This window comes from Apodemus sylvaticus, chromosome 11, assembly GCF_947179515.1.
Source record: "Apodemus sylvaticus chromosome 11, mApoSyl1.1, whole genome shotgun sequence".
NCBI lineage: Eukaryota > Metazoa > Chordata > Mammalia > Rodentia > Muridae > Apodemus > Apodemus sylvaticus.
In genome coordinates this window covers 81,714,465-81,737,126 of record NC_067482.1, presented here as the reverse complement: position 1 = coordinate 81,737,126, position 22,662 = coordinate 81,714,465, and the positions used below count along the sequence as shown (strand labels likewise).

The 22,662-nt window shown below is 52.6% G+C and overlaps 1 protein-coding gene across 1 annotated transcript; it reads right to left on the bottom strand.

Annotated features, from left to right (window-relative positions):
- Positions 1-808: 808 nt before the first annotated feature.
- Ramp3 (receptor activity modifying protein 3) lies at positions 809-18,594 on the bottom strand. The gene is made up of 3 exons (XM_052198839.1): positions 18,492-18,594; positions 3,377-3,509; positions 809-1,806 (listed from the first exon to the last, which is right to left on the bottom strand). The coding sequence occupies exons 1-3, from the start codon at positions 18,544-18,546 to the stop codon at positions 1,551-1,553; spliced, it is 444 nt and encodes a 147-aa protein (XP_052054799.1). The 5' UTR covers positions 18,547-18,594; the 3' UTR covers positions 809-1,550.
- Between the last annotated feature and the right edge of the window lie 4,068 nt (positions 18,595-22,662).

Here is a 22,662-nt window from a genome sequence, read left to right as displayed (position 1 = left end):
GGTACATAATCCCTGGTTCGCCCAAAATAAAGTGTGTACACTCATGTCCACCCCCCCCCAAGAGTAATATGAGCCTGCAAGGGCCATCTAAGAACGCTGCTTTCTTGAAGATCACGGTGGGGAAGGCCTTCTCCTAAGACCCACGCCTAAGACTCCCTAAGAAGGCTTTGCTCTTCTTCTGCCCCTCCAATGCTGGGCACTCCCTCCCAACTGGATCGGACCTGGGTCATCTCTGGCTCCCACCTGCCCCTTCCTGCCTCCCGGAGGTAAACATAGACTGTGGACTCCCATTCCTGACTTCCGCTGCAGGTGGTACGCTGGCAGTGCCTGGGGACCCAGACAGGAGACGAGGACTCACAGCATTCGTTCCAGACCCCGTGTTCCCCTTCGGGTCCGGCCTGCAGTGGCATCTGATGCCCCAAAGGGAAACATGGACCATGAATTCCCCATCCTGGCCTTTGCTCTGCCTTCTCTGGGCTGTCAGGACACCCCCAGCAGAGCACGGGACCACAGAGGTCAGAAGCCCGTCCCTGTGATGCAGGTCCTCCAAAAGGAACACAGATGAGGCCTGAAATGGTTCAACACCACCTACTGACCAGCATCTGGCTGGCCACAGCTGACCAGGCCCTCTCCACCCCAAAACCCACAGGCAGGGCCTCTGGCAAAACCAGGAAAGGGAAAAGGAGAGAAGGCCCTGAAGCAGAGCATTAGGACCCTTTCCTGCCGGACTAAATCCCCTGTGACATTACCTGAGCACCTGAGAGACCCACCAACTAACCCTGAATGCGCTGAAATAAAACAAGAAATACACGTGTAAGGAGACACTTTAATCAAAAAGAACAGCCATCAGCAGACAGAACCCCTGAGCACACTCGAGTGTGCCTTACTCCCAGGAATACCCCTCAAGAAGGAGGTTCACGCTCTATCTGCAGGGTAGGTGTCACTGAAGGGCTAAACAAGCCATAGCTCCAGCCCGCACTGCACACAGAATCATGACAGGTCACATAGAAGACAGGCAGATCACATGTGGCTCCTAATGACTCCATTCCCCAGTCCCCAGGATATCCTTCAAGTCCAACAAAGGGCGTGCTCAGTCTCTGGAACAGAAGACCTCGGGATTCCACATCTTCCCTGCCTGCCCTCTCTGCCCAAAAGTAGCAGGGATCAGGGTCAGGGCTAGAAATGGGTCAGGACCTGGGCTAGGGTTGAGGCTAAGCAAGATTCTGCCAAGAAATGGCTACAGACTAGGGGACAGTGCCTGGGGAGAGTGGGGCTCAGCAACAGATGATTCCCACACCTGGGACAAAAACTTGAGATTTGTCACTTTCTTCCACTAGCCCAAGAAAGAGCAAAACACTTGTATGGGCAGCCTGGTGGGGTTAGGCAGCAGGCTCGACAGCAAGGGCCACAGCAGCCTGGTCAGGGGGACTTTGGCATGACCAGGTAGGGTGTGACCAAAGCAGATCAGACAGAAGTGTGTCTGCCAGCTCTCAAAGCTCTGGGAAACATTCTTCCGGCTTGCCAGGCATGGCCTTCCATCCGGCAGACCCTCAGAGCAGCCGGTCGGTGCGTTTGCTGCGCCACACCACCAGGCCAGCCATAGCCACGGTGAGCACGACAGGAACCGCGATCAGTGGGATGAGGACTTCATCCGGGGGGTCTTCCCAGTGGGTCCTGTCCACAGTGCAATTGGAAAAGAACTGCCTGTGGACACCGGTGATGAAGCTCTGGGCCAGAGGGTTGGGCCAGTAGCAGCCCACGATGTTAGTCTCCATCTCCGTGCAGTTGGTGAAGCTTTCGTAGTACCTGCAGAGGCGGAAAACGTAGCTCTCCAAACACCCCTCCCACCTGCCCTGGCCCAGGACCCAACAGACAGGTAAGGAGTGGTCTCAGCTCAGTCCCACCTGGCCACCTACCAAATCTGTGACCTTGGAAGTCACTTAAAACTGGGTCATCTGTACCTGTGGTCTCTTCCTACATCTGTGGCCATCGCCCTTGAAGCTCCCTGGGCCCATGATGTCTGCTCTTCAACAAACCTCCCCAACACCATACAGGTGTCCCCAAAAGATATGGAGCCCGGAACCCACGGCCACATGGACCTGTAAGACCCTCATCATCAGGACATGCTGAAGGTCTGAGAAGAGTCTGCCTGAGGCCAGGGCTCAGTCTGCTCTCACAAGCCAGGCCTGCAGGCCTATGAGCTCCAGCCTCTGCTCCTGAAAAGTTGCCACTCTGCCCCATTGGACAGGATGCAAGACAACTGCTCGTTTGAGCAAATGTGGAAAAGGCTCCCAGAGAACCAACCTCTTCTGATAGGCCTCATCGACACTACTAGACTTTCATTGGTTCTGTCGGCTGGCCAAGGACCACAGCCACCAGGATCCAGAGTTTACTCTGATGTGTGTAAGGATTTCCAAGAAGCCCCCTAGTCCAGGATGCAGCGAGCATCCTCTAGAGGTGGTGACCTCCCAGCTGTTGGGATCTTTCAGGATGAGGTCACCTAAGAGGCTCTGGAGGAGGCCAAAAGGATGAATGTCTGGCCAAAGCTAGCAGCTCTGCCCAGGACGGCACTTTCCCAAGCCTGTTCAGATGAAGGACAAAGCCAGGAGAAAGAGCATTCTGACCCAGTCTCCCACAGGGTCAGGACAGGGACCCACCTCCTCCTTCCTGTGCTGTTCCAGGAAGGAGCAGGGACCTGCCCATCAACAGGAAGGAGCTACTTCCAACAAGTGGCTTCAAAAACGTCATTGTGATCTGAATTTCCAGAAGCATCAGACTTAGGATGAGAGGTGGGAGGGAGCTAGTATCGGGGTCCCAAGTCCTCTGTGGCTCTGCCTGGGCAGTCACTCAACCATTTCCCGCTCACTCTAGACTGGTTCTCAAAGCCTAAACCACATACCTGTGGCCTCGCAGGTGACCTTTACAAGGAAGACCCAGAAGCAAGGGCCCAGAATCATTGTCCAGACTCAGAGCCCACTCTGAGCTTCAATCCTGATGCAGCCCTGGAGATGACCAGGTTTCTCGGGGCATCTGGGACAGGGAGTCATAAAGACCCCAGAAAAACCTTTGGCCTCAAAGGCCCCCTCATCTCCATGTGTGTTGAAAAGCATGTGCTGTGAACCCCCCCCCCATATTTCCAAGACCTTTCCACTGAACTGCCCAGAAACACTGCCCACAACTATTCTCATAGCAGCATGAGACCCCAGGAGCCCTCATGGCCCACAGCAGTGTGGAGCAGAGATGGGTGGGGACTAGGGGAGGCCTGTGGGTGAGTGTGCCCGGGACCACAAGCAGAAGTATGGCAGGGGTCAAGGGACAGGGCTAGGCATGCGCTAGCAGCACAATGGTTGGGTCCCGTGACCAGCAGGGCACTCACACGATGAACTCGGACAGGTTGCACCACTTCCAGACAGCCACCTTCTGCATCATTTCAGCGAAGGCTTTCCCACAGCGGGGCAACCTCTCCAGCATGCCTGTCTCGTTGCAGCCGCATACTCGGGCGCACTCACCTAGAAGGGACAACAGGGAGAAGGGGGATGTCCAGGGAACTCTGCCGAGCAGCACAGTCCTACCCCTTGCTGATGTAAGCAAAGCACCCCACTGATGTAAGCACAGCCACTCCCACCAATCGGCCATCACCAGCCAGAGTTCACCCTCAACCCTGGCTGCGGTAAAAACAAGTAGGCTCCACTTGACCACAGCAGTGACACAACACAGTAGTGACACACACACAGTAGTGGCCCTGGGCCAGATTTGTCAGGAGTGGGCAGAGGTCCTGAGTATAACCAGGAGCCCCCAACTCAACCCAGTGGCTCAGGGTACCTGCAGCAGCCCTGAGAAAGGATCGGAGCTGGAACAGACTTGCCAGCCCTGTCACAACCTGCTTGGGTTCTAGGAGGCCTGAGGCTGAGGCCCCACAGGGACTCGTGTTCCCAGCGATGAGAAAGTTCATGGAATCCTCAGGCTTCCTCACGGCTTGTCACCCAGGATTTCAACATACGAAATCACACCTCTACCTCACACCTTCAATCTGCATGCATTTCCTGGTGGAGACCAGGGCACCACACAAGGCCAGCTTGTTCTCCAGAGCTCAGTCCATGTGCGGCCATCCTGTTTGCATATTGCATAACTACTTCCTTCACCTATGCAATAGGTCGCTCCCATCAAGTCACCAATGGAAACACAAGTCTGTGTGGCTTAGCGGGTGGATGTTCAGATCCCCACCAACTGTGTCCCGCTGTGTCTTGAAGTGAGTGTGGGAGGGGTGGGAGGTTTACAGCCCTACTATGTATGTCTGGGTATGTGTATCTGTGAGTGTGTGTGTGTGTGTGTGTGTGTGTGTGTGTGTGTGTGTGTGTCTGTGTGTGTCTGTGTGTGTCTGTGTGTGTCTGTGTGTCTGTGTCCCTGTGTGTTTGTCTCTCTATGTCCGTGTGTGCATGTGTGCATGTGAGTGTGTTGTGTTGGCGAGGTGTAGAGCCCTGCTGTCTCATCCTAGGATGTGGGATATGACCCAGTTCTTTGTATCCCAGGAGCCAGTGAAGGGCTGGAGGAGACAGGAGAGAAGTTCCTCCTTTGAACGGGATAGACTTAGCCACACCAATTATGAGCTCCACCTCAGTATTCCCATCTTTAAACAAGGTAAAAATTCACGAGGCTCCTGAGCGGGGCCCACAGCAGCCATGTCCAAGTTTCATTGCAGGTGGTGGCACATGCTGGTTCGAGTCCCTCGTCAGCATAAGCTTGTGGAATGGATGGCTGTGTGTATACTCGGAGGGCAGTCAGGGTCACACTGGGCACTGAGAGCTGCTAACTAAACCACCCAGAGGAAACAGAGGGTTCACACCTAAGCACGTTCTGGTGCAGTGGGCCACCAGACTTCAGGGGGAAGCCACAGCCTTCTGAGTCCTTACAGAGAAGCCCCAAAAAGCCAGAGGTTCAGACAAAGCCCGAGGTCCAGCCCACCCCAACTATGACAGGAAGCCTGGAGACCCGGCTCAGGGCAGGCTCTGTGGCTCACATTGTGGATGGCCTCAGACCACACAGTCTCCTTCTAGGGACAGAAGAGGGACAGGGACAGATGAGAGACAGGGACAGATGAGGGACAGGGACAGATGGAGGACAGGGACAGATGAGGGACAGGGACAGATGGAGGACAGGGACAGATGAGGGACAGGGACAGATGGAGGACAAGGACAGATGAGGGACAGGGACAGATGAGGGACAGGGACAGATGAGGGACAGGGACAGATGAGGGACAAGGACAGATGAGGGACAGGGACAGATGAGGGACAGGGACAGATGAGGGACAGGGACAGATGAGGGACAGGGACAGATGAGGGACAGGGACAGATGGGGGACAGGGACAGATGGAGGACAAGGACAGATGAGGGACAGGGACAGATGGAGGACAAGGGACAGATGGAGGACAGGGACAGATGGGGGACAGGGACAGATGGAGGACAAGGACAGATGAGGGACAGGGACAGATGGAGGACAAGGGACAGATGGAGGACAGGGACAGATGGAGGACAAGGACAGATGGAGGACAGGGACAGATGGGGGACAGGGACAGATGGGGGACAAGGACAGATGAGGGACAGGGACAGATGGAGGACAAGGGACAGATGGAGGACAGGGACAGATGGAGGACAAGGGACAGATGGAGGACAGGGACAGATGGAGGACAGGGACAGATGGAGGACAAGGGACAGATGGAGGACAGGGACAGATGGAGGACAGGGACAGATGGAGGACAGGGACAGATGGGGGACAAGGGACAGATGGAGGACAGGGACAGATGGAGGACAAGGGACAGATGGAGGACAGGGACAGATGGAGGACAGGGACAGATGGAGGACAAGGGACAGATGGAGGACAGGGACAGATGGAGGACAGGGACAGATGGAGGACAGGGACAGATGGAGGACAAGGGACAGATGGAGGACAGGGACAGATGGAGGACAGGGACAGATGGAGGACAGGGACAGATGGAGGACAGGGACAGATGGGGGACAGGGACAGATGGGGGACAAGGACAGATGAGGGACAAGGACAGATGAGGGACAGGGACAGATGGGGGACAAGGACAGATGAGGGACAAGGACAGAAGAGGGACAGGGACAGATGAGGGACAGGGACAGATGGGGACAGGGACAGATGGGGACAAGGGACAGATGGGGGGCAGGGACAGATGGGAGACAAGACTGAATTTTCAGAGCGAGCAGGGCGAGGCCGTCAGGTGCCCACGTTGGCGTTCACCTGGTAAAAGGCCACAGCACAAGCCTGCAGCAAGTAAAGCTTCCTTCCTCTGCCCCTCAGGGACATGAGAGACCCGTGCAGCCTGAAAGCCAGAGAACGGGACACAAAGGGGCCTCCCAGCTGCCCGGGACCTGGATGCTCACACCTAGAATGCCTTCTTCCTTCTGTGCCTGTCCAAACCTAGACCTCAGAGCCCAGGCTGAGCACAGGATGTCGCCAGGGCTCAGTGGAGAGGCAGGACAGACAGGACCCAATGTGTGACCCCTCACGTCTCCCCTCTGAGCACTCCGAAGCCCCCAGGGACCTGCGACAATAGGAGGACAGGGCTCTACATTGGCCCCTCCCCACACGGGAGATGGTGGGATAGAAGGTGACCGCATTTCTGCAGGACAGCCATCCACGGCCTCCGGAGTGCTCTCCCTGGTTTCTCACACCTTACACTTGCCTGTCCACTGCACACTCGGTCTGGTTCATCTGAGAACACAAAATATCACCCCCAGGGCCTGTCCCCTGCCTGTGTCCCTGTACTCTCTTTTACACAGAACAGCCACACATTTAGTGTGCAGCTGTCCCTTATCCACCTGTAGCACAGGACGCTGTCTGGTCCCACCGAGTCTGCACATGACGTTGAGGGGCAGTTCTCACTGCAAAGCATTTTGCCCACGAGTGTAAACAATGTAAAGGCTTTCTTATGCATTTGGGCATTTTGCCTGCATTCGTTGCCTCTGTTCTGTGTGTGTGCAGTGCCCAGAAAAGTATCAGAACTGCTGAACTGGGGGTACAGACTGCGAGCCACCATGTGGGTGCTGGGAACTGGACACAGAACCTCCATGAGAGCCGCCAGGGCTCTGAACTGCAGAGCCATCTCTCCATCCCCCTCACTTGGAGGTTTAGCAAAGACCCTGAGCATTTCAGGGGACCCTGCCATCCAGGGAGCAAGAAGGAAGCTCAAGGATCCAAGCTCTGAAGGGAAGAAACTTGGCCAAGGTCACTTGACCTGACCACCAGGAAATCTTACCTCCAGGCAGTGTGCATGGTGTGCAGGCAGGCAGCCACTGTCACGAGACCCACACTCTGGACAATGGCAGGAGGAGAAGGGACAGCCATAGCTGTTTCTAGGCCACAGTAGGGCCTGGTGCAATAGCTGAGGGTTTGAGGAACAGGTGGCCCTGACAGGGTTATCCAGTCGCTAGGAGTTGTCCAGGTTGCAGACAAGGCTTAAAGCCCAGGGCTCCCAAGCTCTAAGGCCTGGGTAATACTAATCGTGGATGGAAGACAAAATAACACCAGCCAGTGAAGGGAATAGTTATCTCTGGCTTCACAGAAGCTCCAGGGGCCTCTGATACCCTTCACACAAATCCTACCTCAAGTCACACAGCTTGGAGCAAGGAAGTATAAAGCCAAAGGCTAGACAACGTCGAACATTGAGCCTCGGACTGATTTTGCCCTCAAAGTATCGGCCTAGTCTAGAAACGCCATGGGCAGATGGAGCCCAGGATGAGATGCAGTGTAGTCGCCGGGAGACAGAGCTGCACCCTTGGCAGGCTGGGCATGACTCCATCTGGGCCCTGGGCAGGGTAAGGGAGGCCCCGAGCACAAAATGACCTGTGCATTTATAGTTCAAACTCACATAAACTCCATCTATCCATAGGAACCCCAAGTTCTGACCTGTGGGAGGTTACGTCCCAGGGGAGGTTGCATCCCGTGGGAGGTTACGTCCCGTGGGAGGTTACGTCCTGTGGGAGGTTACGTCCTGTGGGAGGTGACCTCAGGCAGGCATCCCAGAGCAGAGGCAAAGCTAGGCCCTCTCTGGGAAGGTGAGCCAAGATGGCAGCCCTCATTAGACTTCCATCGTCCCTCCTCCAAGGAAGTCGGGTGCCCCACAGCCAGCCTCGGTACAAAGAGCCACCAAGGAGAGCAGAACACACCCAAACAAGAGCTTGGTGGGCAGGGCACCTGCGTGAAGACCTGGGTTAGCATCCCCAGAACCCACGGAAAAAGCTAAGCAGGCATGGCAGACACCTGTAACCCCAAAACTCAAGAGGCAAGGAGAGCTTTCATATGTATGCACACATATATGCTTACACACACATACAAGCACAAACGTGCGCACACACACACACACACGGAGAAAGAACACTGTTATTTACATCTTGAAGCAGTAAGTCTGTAACACTGAGTCACAAACTGGTCCCTCCTTCCCCAGCTCCAGTTACAGAGACTCTACCCCAGCCAACCTCAAGGGGAAGGATCCTACCTTCAACAGCAGCTCCCAGTCTGCGCCTACAGTTTCCCCCTGGGAGGAAAAGGTACACGGCATTCCCTGAGCCACATGTTGTAGGAACTCTGTCCACTTTGGGCGATGAGTCCAGAAGGACAGAGGCTCCTTCTCACGCAGCCCCCACTTCTACAAATGCTATGCAGAAGCATGATCAGCCATTGATACTGGTTCTCCACTGAGCTTACAGGCCGGGAAGAGGCTGTACACTGAGAGAAGAAAGCCAAGGATGCCGGGAGCTGTCGTCCCCTTTGCCAATGCCTACTTCGAGGCCAGAAAGGCCTCTGTGACGGAATCAAGTCGCCGTAACACCTCAATATCCAGGAGAGTAACACTGAGGTCCCACCTAGTGGGAGAGGCAGGCTGTTAAGACAGAAATCTCATTAGTTCTGGTGGTGGAGATGGGTTACAATGTGAAACAGAGCAGAGGTCCGAGCCAAAGGTGTCACAGACGACAGAGCTCCACTGACTCCATTAAGGCTGAGAAGGTTAGTGGTGAGTGAGCCGCCGAGAAGGCTCAGCGGGTGTGGGTGCAGGGCACTAGCCGCCAAGCCTGATCCACATGGTAGAGACAGAGAGCGGAGTTCTGCGAGTTCTCCTCTGGCCTCCACACATGTATCCCCTGGAGGGAGGCAAAGTATGTTGAAGTCTTGGCTCCAAGCAAAAAACAGGATCTTTGCAGAAGTACTCACCTTATAATGAGCCCATTTGGGCGGGCCCCAGTCCATGTGAGCAGTATTCTCACAAAAAGAGATGCTGGGACACAGGGACGAACACACAGAGGGGAAGTGATGTGAGATCACATGGAATCACACTGAGAGAAGTTGGTCAGATGGAGGCGGAGTCAGAAGTCAGAATAACGCCATCGCCATCGCCATCACAGTGCAAGGAATGCTTGGGGCCATGAGAAGCCAGGCAGAGGCAATAAAAGATCATGTCCCCATCGGGGTCACAGAACTGTTAAGAGAAACTCCCACTGTGTCCAGTCACTTGGTTTCTGATTCTCGGTGGCAGCTACAGGCCACGATTAAAGATATAAAACACTGAAGTTCAAGAAGGACAGAGAACCCTAAAAAGAATCGCACTGGGTAGTGAGACTGAGTAACTGAAACCTTCTATAGAAACAACCCAGGCCCAGAAGACTGAACGGACAAACTCCACCAAGCATCTAAAGAATTAACAGAAACCATCCGCATACTCTTCAGATAACAGAACAGGAAATCCGGACTTCTCTGCTCTCTTACTCATTCTGTGAGGCCACTTTTACCTTGGTAGCAAAAGCCAAAGTCGTTCCTAGGAAGAAAGTGGTAACTCTCTCAAAAACCTTCGCTAAACACCAGCCATGCGAGTTCAGCAGCATGTAAGAATGAGTACACACCATGGCCAAGGGGAGAAAACGCAAAGATTGTTCAACATACAGAAACCAGTGCAGTGTACCGTGCAGAACGGAGGATGAGGGACCATGCAGCTCGGGAAAAACATTTGAAAAAAAAAATGTGTTTTGGACACACACACACAACCTGAAAGAGAATACATTCAAGGCTATGTAGGAAATCTCAGAGTTAATACCACACTCAGGGTTAAAAGGCTGAGGTATTTTCTCCTGGGGCCAGGAAAAGACAAGAATGTCTGGTTTTAGCACGTCTATTCAACACAGAGCTGGAGGTTCAAACCAGAGCAGTTGGCAGGAAAGAAACAAAAGATCCAAATTGGAAAGGAAGACCAGAAAGCAACCGAACTTTGAAAGAAATGGTTTTCCATGCACGAAGCTCTGAGGAGGCACACAGAGCTGAGAGCGAGACTCCACAGCTCTGAAAGGACACAGGGACGAACCAAGGCACACCTGAAGTTACACTGCGCTGGAGAGATGGCTCAGCGGTCAGGAGCACTGGCTGCTTTTGCAGAGGATCCAGGTTTGGTTCCTAGCACCACATGGTACTCAAAAACATCTCCACCCAGGTCCTGGAGATCCACACCCTCTCCTGGCCTCTCTTGGTATCAGACATGCATGACGTGGTGCAATACAACACACATGCAGGCAAACATTCATACACATAAAAGTAATGTCTATTTTAAGTACTAATAAACATCCATAAAGAAAGGAAGTAAATTTGATAATAATATAGTCAAAAAGAATTCTTGGTATTCAATTTATCCTTTGGATAGTTTGCATATGCTCGGCCCAGGGAGCAGGACTATTAGAAGATGTGGCCCTGTTGGAGTAGGTGTGTCACTGTGGGCGTGAGAAATAAGACCCTCACCCTAGCTGCCTGGAAGTCAGTGTTCTGTAGCAGCCTTCAGATGAAGATGCAGAACTCTCAGCTCCTCCTGCACCATGCCTGCCTGGATGCTGCTATGCTCCTGCCTTGATAATGGACTGAGCCTCTGCACCTGGAAGCCAGCCCCAACTAAATGTTGTCCCTTTAAGAGTTGCTTTGGTCATGGTGTCTGTTCACAGCAGTAAAACCCTAACCAATACACCAATCAAGGCCAAAATCTGTACTCTGTAAACTATAAAACCTAGGATCTATATACATGGAAAGTTAGCCCATGTTCATCAACTGGCATATTTAATATTAAGATGTCAGTACTACTGTGGTTAATATTGACTTCAACTTGACAAGATCTAGACTCATCTATGAGAAAGTCTCTGACACTCTTGTGATGGATTTTTCTTGATTCTGTTAACTGAACCAAGAACACCCATCTTAGATGTGGGCAGCACCTTCTGGTAGAGGACCAGATATTAAAAAAATCCTAGGGAGGGGCACTTTGCATTTTGCCTGCTTCCTTTTGCCTCCCGCTGGCTGGGTTTTCTGCTGTATCGCCATTGTCGCTGGGGTCGCCACCCTTTGCTGCCATCAGAACTTAGATTCTTCAGCCTTTAGCATGAACTGAAAACCAATGGCTCTCCAGCAGTCAACCACTGGCAGACTGGGGGTGCTGGGGTGTCTACCCTCACGGACGGAGCAGCTGCCGGGTCCTCAGCATCTTCAGTATGATGTCATCGACTGTTGCACTGCCCAGTCCTTATCCTATCACCAGGCTAATAAAGCCTCTTTTAGGTATCTATTCATCCAATCAGCTTCGTTCCTTTGGAGAACCCTAAGTCAGTTACCTAATGCTCTCGATCCAATGCAATCACTATAAAGATCACACAAGTGTCCCTTGGAGTAACTCAACCGAGTGGCAGTTAGGGGTGGTGGGGCATGGCTGGAATCTCAGCACTTGGAAGGCAGAGGCAGGAAGATCTGGGCTCAAGGTCATTTTCAGCTACATAGTGAGTGTATGGCCAGCCAACCACAGGCTGGAAAGATGACTCAGTAAAGCGCTAGGGAGCCAGCATGAAGCCCAGTTCCAGTCCTCAGACCCCCAGCAACACTGGGGCTTTTTGGTCTTTTTGTTTTGTTTTGTTTTGTTTTGTTTTGTTTTGTTTTTAAAGCAAGTGACTGGAGATACAGCTCAACATCTCAACAGTTGGAATCACATTCTGCTCTTGCAGAGGACCTGGGTATTGTTGGCCAATCAGTCCAACCAAATAGTGCGCTCTGATTTCAGTGAGAGGCCATGCCTCAAAAAGACAGGGTAGAGAGCCAAAGGGATGGCTTAGTAGTCAAGAGCACCAGCTTTTCTTCCAGAGGACCTGGGTTCGATTCCCAACACCCACCTGGTAGCTCACACTCCTCCATAATTCCAGTTCCAGAAGTTCTATTGGACAAGGGATACTTTGCAACAAAATGTATCTCCAGAGATAAAGAAGACCTTTAACAACCATCCTGGGTGGTTTTTGTCAACTTGACACAAGCCGGGGTCACCTGGGAAGAGGAAACCTCAGGTGAGAAAATGCCTCCATTAGACTGATGTGCAGGCAAGTGTGCAGGGCATTCTCTTGACTGATGTAGGAGGGCTCAGCCCACTGTGGGAGACGCCAGCCCGGGCAGGAGGTGGTCCTCCTATAAGAAAGCAAGCTGAGCAAGAGGCCAGTAGGCAGCATCCCTCTGCCTCAGTTCCTGCCTCCAGATTCCTGCCTTGGGGTCCTACCTTGATGTCCCCTCATGACAGGGACAAGTATATAAAGCCTTCCCACCCTGAGTACTTTATGGTCATAGTGTTTTATCACAGCAATCAAAGCCTAGCTAAGACACACTAAAGGCTCAATTCAACAAGAGGATTCAACAGGCCAAAGCATAATCTTTCTACCAACAGCATCAAAATACACGCTCCAAAACCGAAGAGGGCTGAGAATCTTAATTGCTCTTGCTCTTAATAATTTAAAGAAAACACAGATTTATATAAATGTTTTGTTTTATGTTTTCTGTATGGGCATGCATTGTGTCTGTCTGAGCATATGATACATGTATGATATGATACATACGTCTCTGTGCCCTCAAAGGCCAAATGCAGGTCTTGAATCCTTTGAAGCTGATCTCCAGGAATTTTGAGCTGCTCTCATGTGGGTGCCAACAGTGGAATTCATGTCTTCTAGAGGAGCAGGAAGCTCTCTTAACTTTTAACTTCTGAGCCATCTCTCTGGCCCCAGAAACAGACTTCGGCAAATAAATCAAAATTTAGAGAATTCTGATGTTTTCCATAGGCATCTACTTACAAAATCTCCTTTGAGATCTGAGCCAGGGTCACACCTTTAATACCAACCAGCACTCCGGAGGCAGAAGAAAGCTGATCTCTGTGAATCTGAGGCCAGCCTGATCTACAGAGCAAGTTCTAGGACAATCAGAACGACACAGAGAACCCCTGTCTCAATAAAAGGCAAAAGAAAAAAGAAAGGCTTTATACCACTGGCTCCCAGATTCCTGTTCTCTGCTCCCACAGACTGGCTGCTCCCAGCCTCCAGTCACCCCTCCAGGGCCCCGAGGCTGCAGACTATTCCCACACACGGCTGTCTTCTCCGTGCACCTCAGGGTGCTGACACCAAGTTCTACTTTAACCTACCTCTAGGCTCTGAAGTACTTCAAAGGGAATAATTACACAAGGTGTCCTAGTTTGCTGGTCTGTTGCTGTGGTAATCACCGTCCGAAACCAACTTAGAGGAGGGAATGGTTCTGTTGAGCTCACAGGTTCACCATCAGGCGAGGGGATGGCAGGAAGTGACCTGAAGGCAGAAACCATGACGGAAAGCTGCCCGTGGCTTGCTTCCCCTGCTGGCTGGAGACCTTGCTTATACAACCCAGAGCCACCACCCCAAGGGTGGTACAGCTCATGGCGCCCTAGGGCCTCCTGCATCAATTGGCAATCAAGACAGGTCAGTCTGATAGAAGCAATTCCTCAGTTGTGGCCCTTCTTCCCAGGTATGTCAAGCTGACAACCAAGATTAGAAAGAAAGACAACCTTTTGAAGGTGAGCCAAAGATACTCCTCCCTGATTTAAGAGGGGAGAGGGCACCAAAATGTGCCCACTCAAAACCACAAAAACTAAGAGCTCTAAGCCCAACCCTTCTAGAGAATTCTATCTCTGAGGGTAAACACATGATCTAGAACAGGACAGCGGACTGGGCAGCACACTAAACCCCCCTGGGCCCCAGCCTGGGCCTACTGAATGGGTGAGGTGAGGACCGGAGGGTCCCTGTTTGTTAAAATCCCCAAAGTGTCCACTGTAATGCACCCAGCAGGCTAAGAATGCACAAGAGAAAGCATGTGCATTCAGGTGTACAGGCCTCACGCAGAGCTCATTCTCCGCCGACATACTTGGATCAGACTTTATCCTCTGATAAAGCCCCAAAGATGTCCCATCTGCAGGTCTGAGGACCGAGATGTGTGTGTAAATCACCAATCAGCAGAGAGCAGCAGCCCTGCCCAAGCACTTAGGCCTTGACACACTTAACCACTGAGCCTCAGCGTCTCTGGACCAAGGGCCTGCTCCCCACATCAACACCCGACTCCTCACCTTCCTCAGTCAATCTCAAGAAAGCATCATTCTTCCTGCCCCCTCCAGTTAAATGACAGGAAGGCCACGCCCTGGAAATAAAGCTGCTTACCCAAACACAGAGTGAGCATCTGAGCCAGGGCCATCTAAGGTGCCAGCCGTGTCCCCTGCTCAGCAGCACTTGGCACGCCTGATAGGTGGAAAAGCGGCCCTGCCTCATGCCGGGATAGTCCCTTAGGGGCTGCATGCAGGCAGATGACAGTGAAGACACACTATGTTCCTTTCTCCCATAGGCCTCCTTGTTCCATAAACACCCTGCGTCTCCCCGCCCAGGGCTCAGAAAGTCACTGGATGCTTACCATCTCTGCATTCCCAGATGAGGCCTTGTGAGTCCCTGCTGCGGTCCTCTCAGGACCCTAGCAGAGGGTCTGACCTCCACCCAACATCTGAACAGACGCCAGCCAGGCACACCCCACCCATCACACGCTCTGGTGACCCACATTCCCACTCTTGCCCTCCTAGACCTGGGCCTAAAACAGCCCCCTCAGCCTGCCCAGCCAACCAAACCACCAAGGTCCTCCCACTCCCCTCCCCCATCTCCTTTTCCATTCTGCACCTTGATCATCTTCTCTCTCCCTCTTCCTTTTCTTCTCTTCACCCTGGACGACAGAAAGAATTCTAGGAGGCAGGTGAACGATGACTGATTTCCTCCCTTCCATCACACACACACACACACACACACACACACACCAGGTCTGGTCGGAACAGGCTTGCTCAGCCCTTCCTCCACGTCTTTACCACCCTCAGGCAAGTGAACCCAACTTCCTAAGAAGAAAGGGTGAGGAGTCTCTCTCTCACCACACTCCTGCCTCCCAGCTCTGCCTTAAATCCCTGCGTACCCCAGTTTTCACATTTTCCAGTGTTTCAGTGTGCCCCAGAAGCTTTGCATACCCTAAAACTTCCATGTGCCCCAGAAACTCCACACCACCAAAACCTCTGTGTGCCCCAGACCCCTCTGTGGCCCCATAATGCTCACATGCCCCAAAATCAACACACACCCCAAAATCTCCAAGTGCCCCAGATCTCTGAAAATCCCAGTATCTCCAAGCACCCCAGGAATTACTGTGAATGCTAGAATCTTTGCCCATTTCCAGAAGCCTTGTTTACCCCGGAACCCCTCAGGGCATGGCCTAGCAAGAGTCTGTCCCAGGCAGGTGTGAATTGCCATCTAGAACTGTGTGCCACCCTCAAGCAGACCTTCCCTGCCCTGATCAGGGGTGTTTCAAAAAAGCTCTGGGCCCACCCTAGGCAAACATAGGGTCACAAGTGCCCTTCCAGTGTACCCCAGTCTGTCACCATTTCAGATGCATACAAAACTAAAAGGGCTTCCAGAGCCACCCCACAACCCACCCAAAATGACAGCAATCTTGAGTATAGATCCTGACCCCTGGGACTTCATGAAAGTGGGTCACCGCCACTCAAGCTACTGGCTGATCTGTAAAGTTCTCAGGAACTGGGACCCATTCCGGACGGTTCCGTTCTGAAACAAAGAGCACTCAGCCCTGTGCGACTTTTGTCTCGGTGACTTCCAGATGCCGAGAAATGATAAACGGCCGGACAGATGCATTTCCTAGAGACCGGTCCTTTGTCGTCAGTCATCTGGAAATGAAGCCAGGTGCTTTCATCTTCCATGGAAATGGACACAACCAGACTGGGGTGCATAGGCCATGGGCTGCTGGCATTGGGGGGCTCTAGGCTGTTCCGTGCCCTGTGCCTATGCTAAGGGCTGTTCTCTCCCTTCACCTGAATTCCCATATGGGAAATGGGCCAAAGGGCCTCCAAAGGCAGCTCCAGCACTAAAAATCCCATGTTTAACAAAACACCTTCTTCAAGACCTTACGTCTCCAGCACTGCCTACCACCCACTCGGCGTAAGATGAGTGTGACAGGTGACACGGGCGGCAGAGCACATTGCTATAACTCAGGATAAGAATTGGGACACCATGTTTATATTCCTGGATACACACACGTGCACACACGCGTGCACACACAGATCCCAGGGGTGCTCTCACTCACGGTGGTAAGAACACATGTACCAGGGGTCTCCTCTGCTCTACCATGAGCATTTTGGCTCCGCAGCAAAGTGACTGGCCCGAACTCAACTGACTCAAGCCAGCCAACACAGCAGTACTCCGCAGCTGCACTCATGCCGTAATTAGGGAAACTGAGGCTAAGAGCCAATATGTGGATACCTGCTGGACTCCTCACCCCAGAACCCTGAGCAGCACTAAAGTGTCCCTGTAGAGTACTTTAGAATTCAAGGACGCCCACAGGCCCAGACCTTTATTGTTTGGACACGATGACTCTCCTGACGCTGCTCTCTGCAATGACTAGGCCCCGAATCTACACAGCCTAGAGTTCCAGACATCACAGGGTCGGCAAAGCCCTCATGGCGGTCAGCATTCCTAGGAGCTAGGAAGCTCAGCTCCTCCTTTCCAGAGCTCAGAGCCCACCTTGGCCAGACTGCATGTGACAGTACAGGTTTCATCTCTGACTCGGCTGGCCAGAGTCACAGCAGCCAGGTCTGTGAGAAGGCTGGGCCTGACCAACCACTAAGAAGCCCGGGCCCCTGGGTGAGGAGGACATCGGGGACTTCCAAAGCAGGGTGGGAAGGTGGCCATTGGAGACTAGGACTGCTAGGATTTCATGCGGTTTCTATGTTGCTTCCCAGTTCCAGACTAGGAACAGGCAGGAGAGACAGAGATGCAGTTTCCTCCCAAATAAACTCTGGACCTTCTTTCCTCTAGAAACCAAAATCCCCACCAGGGAAGCCTTGCATTGGAGGCTTGCTGAAATCCCAAAGCAGCACACTGACTTCTGGAAGTGGCCACAGTCCCAGCCCTTCAACATAAAACTCTATCCTAGCCTGGGCGCCTACCGTGGAACACAAAACACAGCCTCACCCTGCAAACAGAGACCTCTTCAAAGGGAAAGAACTAACTGCTGGGTCTGGCCCACCTCTGTCCCAACTCCCAGACCGCATCCCAAGTCATCAACACTGGGGAAGATGCTGCAAAAAGGTCCAACTTCATCTTACGGCCGAGGAGGCTAAACCAGAAGAGTGAGGAAAAGATCCTAAAGAACTCAGGGGCCATGGCCCTGGAGGACAGAGTCGTGCACCCCGCCCCACCCCACCCCACTCCCACCCAACCCCCCACCCTCCTACTACACACACACACACACACACACACACAGCCAACTGCTTCCCTCCCAGTTCTGGCCAGGCGCTGGTCTGCCCAGCAGCTCCAGCACTTGGTGAGCCCTTCTCCCATCAAACCACTCCTCAGACACACAGATACAGTCATTCACACTCAGAGGCACAGATACATGCACACACGTGTGTAAACATACATATACACATACGTGTACATATATCATCTTATTTATCCTTGGGTAACTTCTTCAGTAAGATACTTCTTTTTTTCCTTTTGTAGTATTCCTTTTTTAATAGTTTTATTCTTTGAAATTTTATATGCGTATACAAAGTATTTTGAGCATATCCACCCCTACTCTCCCCGCCCCATTAAGCTCCCTCAGGCTCCCTTAATATGTCTCCCTACTAACTTTATGCGCTCCACACCCCTTTCAAAACAAGCTTAATATTTATTCCATTTCTGTCTTGGAGAGCAATGTTTCTCTCTGAGTCCAATTTTCTCACTGGAAAAGGATTCTGATTACCTGCACCTGTGTGCCACGCCACGTGCTCAGGGCAGGACGGGAAGCTCACTGCCTCACCCAAAGACCCTTCCCTAGACCCCAGGACATCGCAGCGCCGCGAGGAATCCTGCGCGTCCTTTGCAGCCCAAAACCTTTTCCCTCGGCTCCTCTCAGGTTGGAGGAGCCATGAAGACCCGCCACAAAACCTGCAGGATGCGCTGGAGTCAGCGCGCCTGCGTCCTTTCCAAACTCTGGTACTAAAGGAGAGCGCAGCCTAGGCTCGACGCGGGAAGGAGAGAGTCCGCGTGGGACCCAAGGCCCCGAGGAGATGGAGTGCCCCAACCCAAATGTCTCCTTACCGCAAAGCAGCAGCAACAGAGGGAGAAGGTGTAGCGGCTGTGCTGGGGTCTCCATGGCCAGCTAAGATGCACCCGGCTTGCAGCAACAAGCAGAGGTGGGAGGTTTGGGGCGGGACCAGGGCGGGACCTCAGAGAGCCCCAACCCAGGCCACGCCCCTACTCCGCCCCCTGACTCTCGCCGCTGCCTAAAATCCTCAGCTTTTTTCTGGAGAAGCAGGTGACGGGGACTGGAGGTGTGGAGAGAGGGGAGTCGCGTTGGACTCTGGACTGGAACAGAGGAAGGGAAAGTGGAGTCGGGTTCGGGAGAGCTATCCCAGCGGCGGGACTAGGAAAGGGGTTCTGACCGGAAGACTGCGGTTCTGGCTGGGGTGAACTGGATACACACCTTAGCGTCAAACTGGGAAGCCAGCTGGGGAAATGAAGGGACGCAGTACAGGTTGATAGAGGGGAGCCAGGCAGAAGATGGACAAGAGGTTGAACCTGGAGAAATCCGGAGTTCATCCTTGCAGGTCCCCGTGGGACCCCTGTAAGACAGGCACTTAAATTTAAACAGAGACAAGTGTGAGAGCCCTGTCTCCAAGGGACAGGAAAGACTGAAGAAGGCTGCTACCTTCTACCAGACTGTCCTACCAGACTGAGGCAGTGAGGAGGGGAGCTTAGGTGTGCACACGGGCAAACACAAACCGCTAAGTCAGAAGCAAACTGCGGGCAGGCAGGTCCGTGAGTGCAGCCTTCGAGGGCCTGGCTTCTGGAAGCGTCGGGTAGGAAGAAGAGAAAAGTCTCCAGTTTCTCCCACCATAGGTCACTTAACCAAAACAAATCACTTCTGTCCCTCAGCCCCAAGACACCTTCCCGTCCCCAACGTTGGGACCACTCCTCAGCAACAGAAAAGCAGAACCCTTTGTCCCCCGGAAGCTTTTTGTCCCTCCAGCCCTGGGAAGATGGCTTCCCCGCCTGAGCAAGCGCTCCAGTCTCCCACAGCCCATCACTGAGCCCCGCTGGCCTTTCCTGACCTAGAAAGGCTCCCTACAACTTTCTGTGAATTTTCACTGAGAAAATTCTGGTCGAAGCCGGAACTGATTCAGGGGAGAGAGTGTTTGAAATTTTAAAAACAAACAGAAACAAACAAGCAAACAAACAAACAAAAACCTGTAACTAATTTAGGGCTGCAGAGATGTCTCAGTGGTTAAGGGCATTCACAGAGGGCTTGGGTTTGGTTCCACAGGTAGTGGAGGTGGTTCATGGTCACCTGTAACTCCAGCTCCGTGGGACCCAGTCCGTTCTGGCCTCTGAGGGCACCGCGTGCAACTGTGCACACCCATACACATAAACTAAATAAATCTCAAAGATTAAAAAAAATATATATATAGCATTTTTAAAAGCCAGATAGCAGAGAAAGCCTAGGAAGCCGGGGCTTGCTGCAACAACAACCAAGGAGTTTAGTTAAAATTAAAATTGATTTAACTTGGTCAGTCAACCTGCTTCAGCCTAAAGAGGTACAGGACAGGTCTAGAGGAGCCAGCATCTAGGCCACAGTCCCCTCCCCTGTGCTAAGAGGTAGAGACACTAATCAGGACAAAAAGGATAACCCGGCAGGTTGTTCTTGGAGGAAGTTTGGGTTGGTTGTCCCACAACCTGAAGACAGAAGCAGGAAGACGGACCGTGCACCAGCTCAGCCACGGCTCAGCAGTGACAAACACTCAGCAGTGACAAGTGACAAACGCAGCCTGTGCCTCAGGTGGCACCAGCTCAGGGCAGCTGGGGTTGCATCCTTGGCCTATGTGGGAAATGCTCACTGGTTCTGCTGTGGGAAAACCTTACTCAGTCCACAGAGGTGAGTCCCAACCCCTCAGCTACACAGGGCTGCCCATCCCCCTGGCCCGCCCCAGGGCCTCTGATCCCGCTGAGAGGCAACTAGGCCACATCTACAAAGCAGAGCCTTCCCTGCCTGCTCAGCCCGTGGCCTACTGTGACAGGGTCTGCTACTACAGGTTGATTTAGCATAGGTTGTGAGGAAGGGCAGTGCCAAAGAGAGGCCAGCACGAGGACCACCATTCAGCCTTCCTGAGGTAGGGCCACCTGCTCTGCCCATCCTTCTCCTTCCCACCCCGTACCCTGGCTAGGTGGCACAAGTGGCCCTGCACAGAACTGTCTCATCCACTCAGAGTCACCAGCACAGATCCTGCTCCCTATTCTACGTAACGCCCAGACGGACTTCTGGGGCCCTGGCAGTGCCAAGCAAGCTGCCCAGACAGGCATGGGCCAGGGACAGTCAGAGCCAGGCTGCTTTTGGTGGTCTGCCCACAGAGATCCTCTGACCATAGGGATACAGGGCTGAGGGACAGAATCCCTCTCAGAAGACATCCGCCACTGTGGAGAAGCATCTGCGGACACGCCGGAGGATCCATGGTTGTCACAGACTCCCATTGTCCGTCCACAATACCCTGACTCCTGGCCTGAGCCAGGCCTCTCTGATGGCCATGATCCCTCAAATTTAGCAGCAGTAAAGGGCTGGAGAGGCCTGGGCTAAGACGTAATAACTTGGATGCCTCATTTTCTCTCTCAGCACTTGGTAGGGCTGGCTTCTTAGGGGAAAACCGGAGCTGTGTCTGGCCTCCCTGGGGTAGAGAGCTTACCTAATGGTCCAGTTCCGACAGGAACGTGGTTGAGGGTGGGGCTTGAGCAATGCCAACCCAACCTGCCCCACACAGATTCCCCTGCCCTAGGGTTCTCGGCAGCTGAGGTGATGCCGCATAGAGATGAAGAGGGGTTGCCCTGGCAGAACAGCAGGCATGGGGAAGTGGAGGATGGGGGCTAGGGCAAGGCCCCTTGGCTGATGCCTGAAGTCATCATGCCTGTGGGCTGGATGCCCTGGGGTCAGGAATGCTGACCATCTGCTGGGGCCATCGTTCTGAGGACAACAGCATATTAATCAATGAGCAGTCAGCCCTGGAACATTAGGCAAGGACCTCTTAGAGCCATCCTGGGACAGGAGGCCCCACAGTGGCTACTGCATCCCTCATATACTCTCAGCCCGCCAGCAAGACCACCGGGGAATCCAGCTGTTAATCTCAGCTATTTTCCATCCACTACGGGAATGGTCCCTCCTCCCACACGTGTGCACGCGGAATGGTCCCTCCTCCCACACGTGTGCACGCGGAATGGTCCCTCCTCCCACACGAGTGCACGCGGAATGGTCCCTCCTCCCACACGAGTGCATGCATCTATAGTCTAGGGCTCGCCAAGCTGAGCCCTCCTGTGCCTGCATCTTGTGCTCTAGGGTTCTCTGACCCCAACGTCATTCACAAGCCGCCAGTCAATTAATCTTCCTCTTAAATGTTTAAGGATGTTCTCCTCCACACTCAGCTTCTAAGAGGACATTGTGATCAGATAGCACCCCATTTCCACCTCACAGGAATGCACAGCATCTTGCCTGGCCCTCTCCCTGAACTGCACACTTCTGCCATATAGCTGCACACACAGGCACATACATGTGCATGCAGTGTGCACACACAAGCACACATACACATTGCACGTATAGCACACACATATGTACACATAATACAATACACACATATACGTGTACACATAAAACACATCGTGCACAAATACATGCACACACACATACAAGACACATACACAAATCACACACAGACATACTAACTACACATATAACACCACACACAGAGACACAGACACACACACACACACAATTGCACACGTACTCAAGAAACATCAGAGATCTCCGTTTCTTTTCCCATCAAGACTGCCTCAGAGACATTCCTGATGATTTGGCGCCCCCTGCTGGAACAATATTTAAATAACAGCCTCTCATCGTAGATAAAGTTGATACACCTGCAGAAGGGAGAATTACATAAAGGAATGTTTCTGACCCAGCCTACAACTCACTATCCAAGTTTTGTCTTCTTTTTAAAATGTATTTTAATTAATGCATAGTAATAATATATATTTATAAGGTCCAGTGAAGCTCTTCAATACAATGACCAAGTCAGGGAAACTGGCCTATCTATTGCCTCAGACAAATGTCCTTTCTGTTGAGAACCTTTAAAACCCACTCTACTGACTACATTTAAATATTCGTTTTAAATCACTGTCAATCACAGTAATTCTTTGCTATAAAACATTTGGAAGGGACTGGAGAGATGGCTCG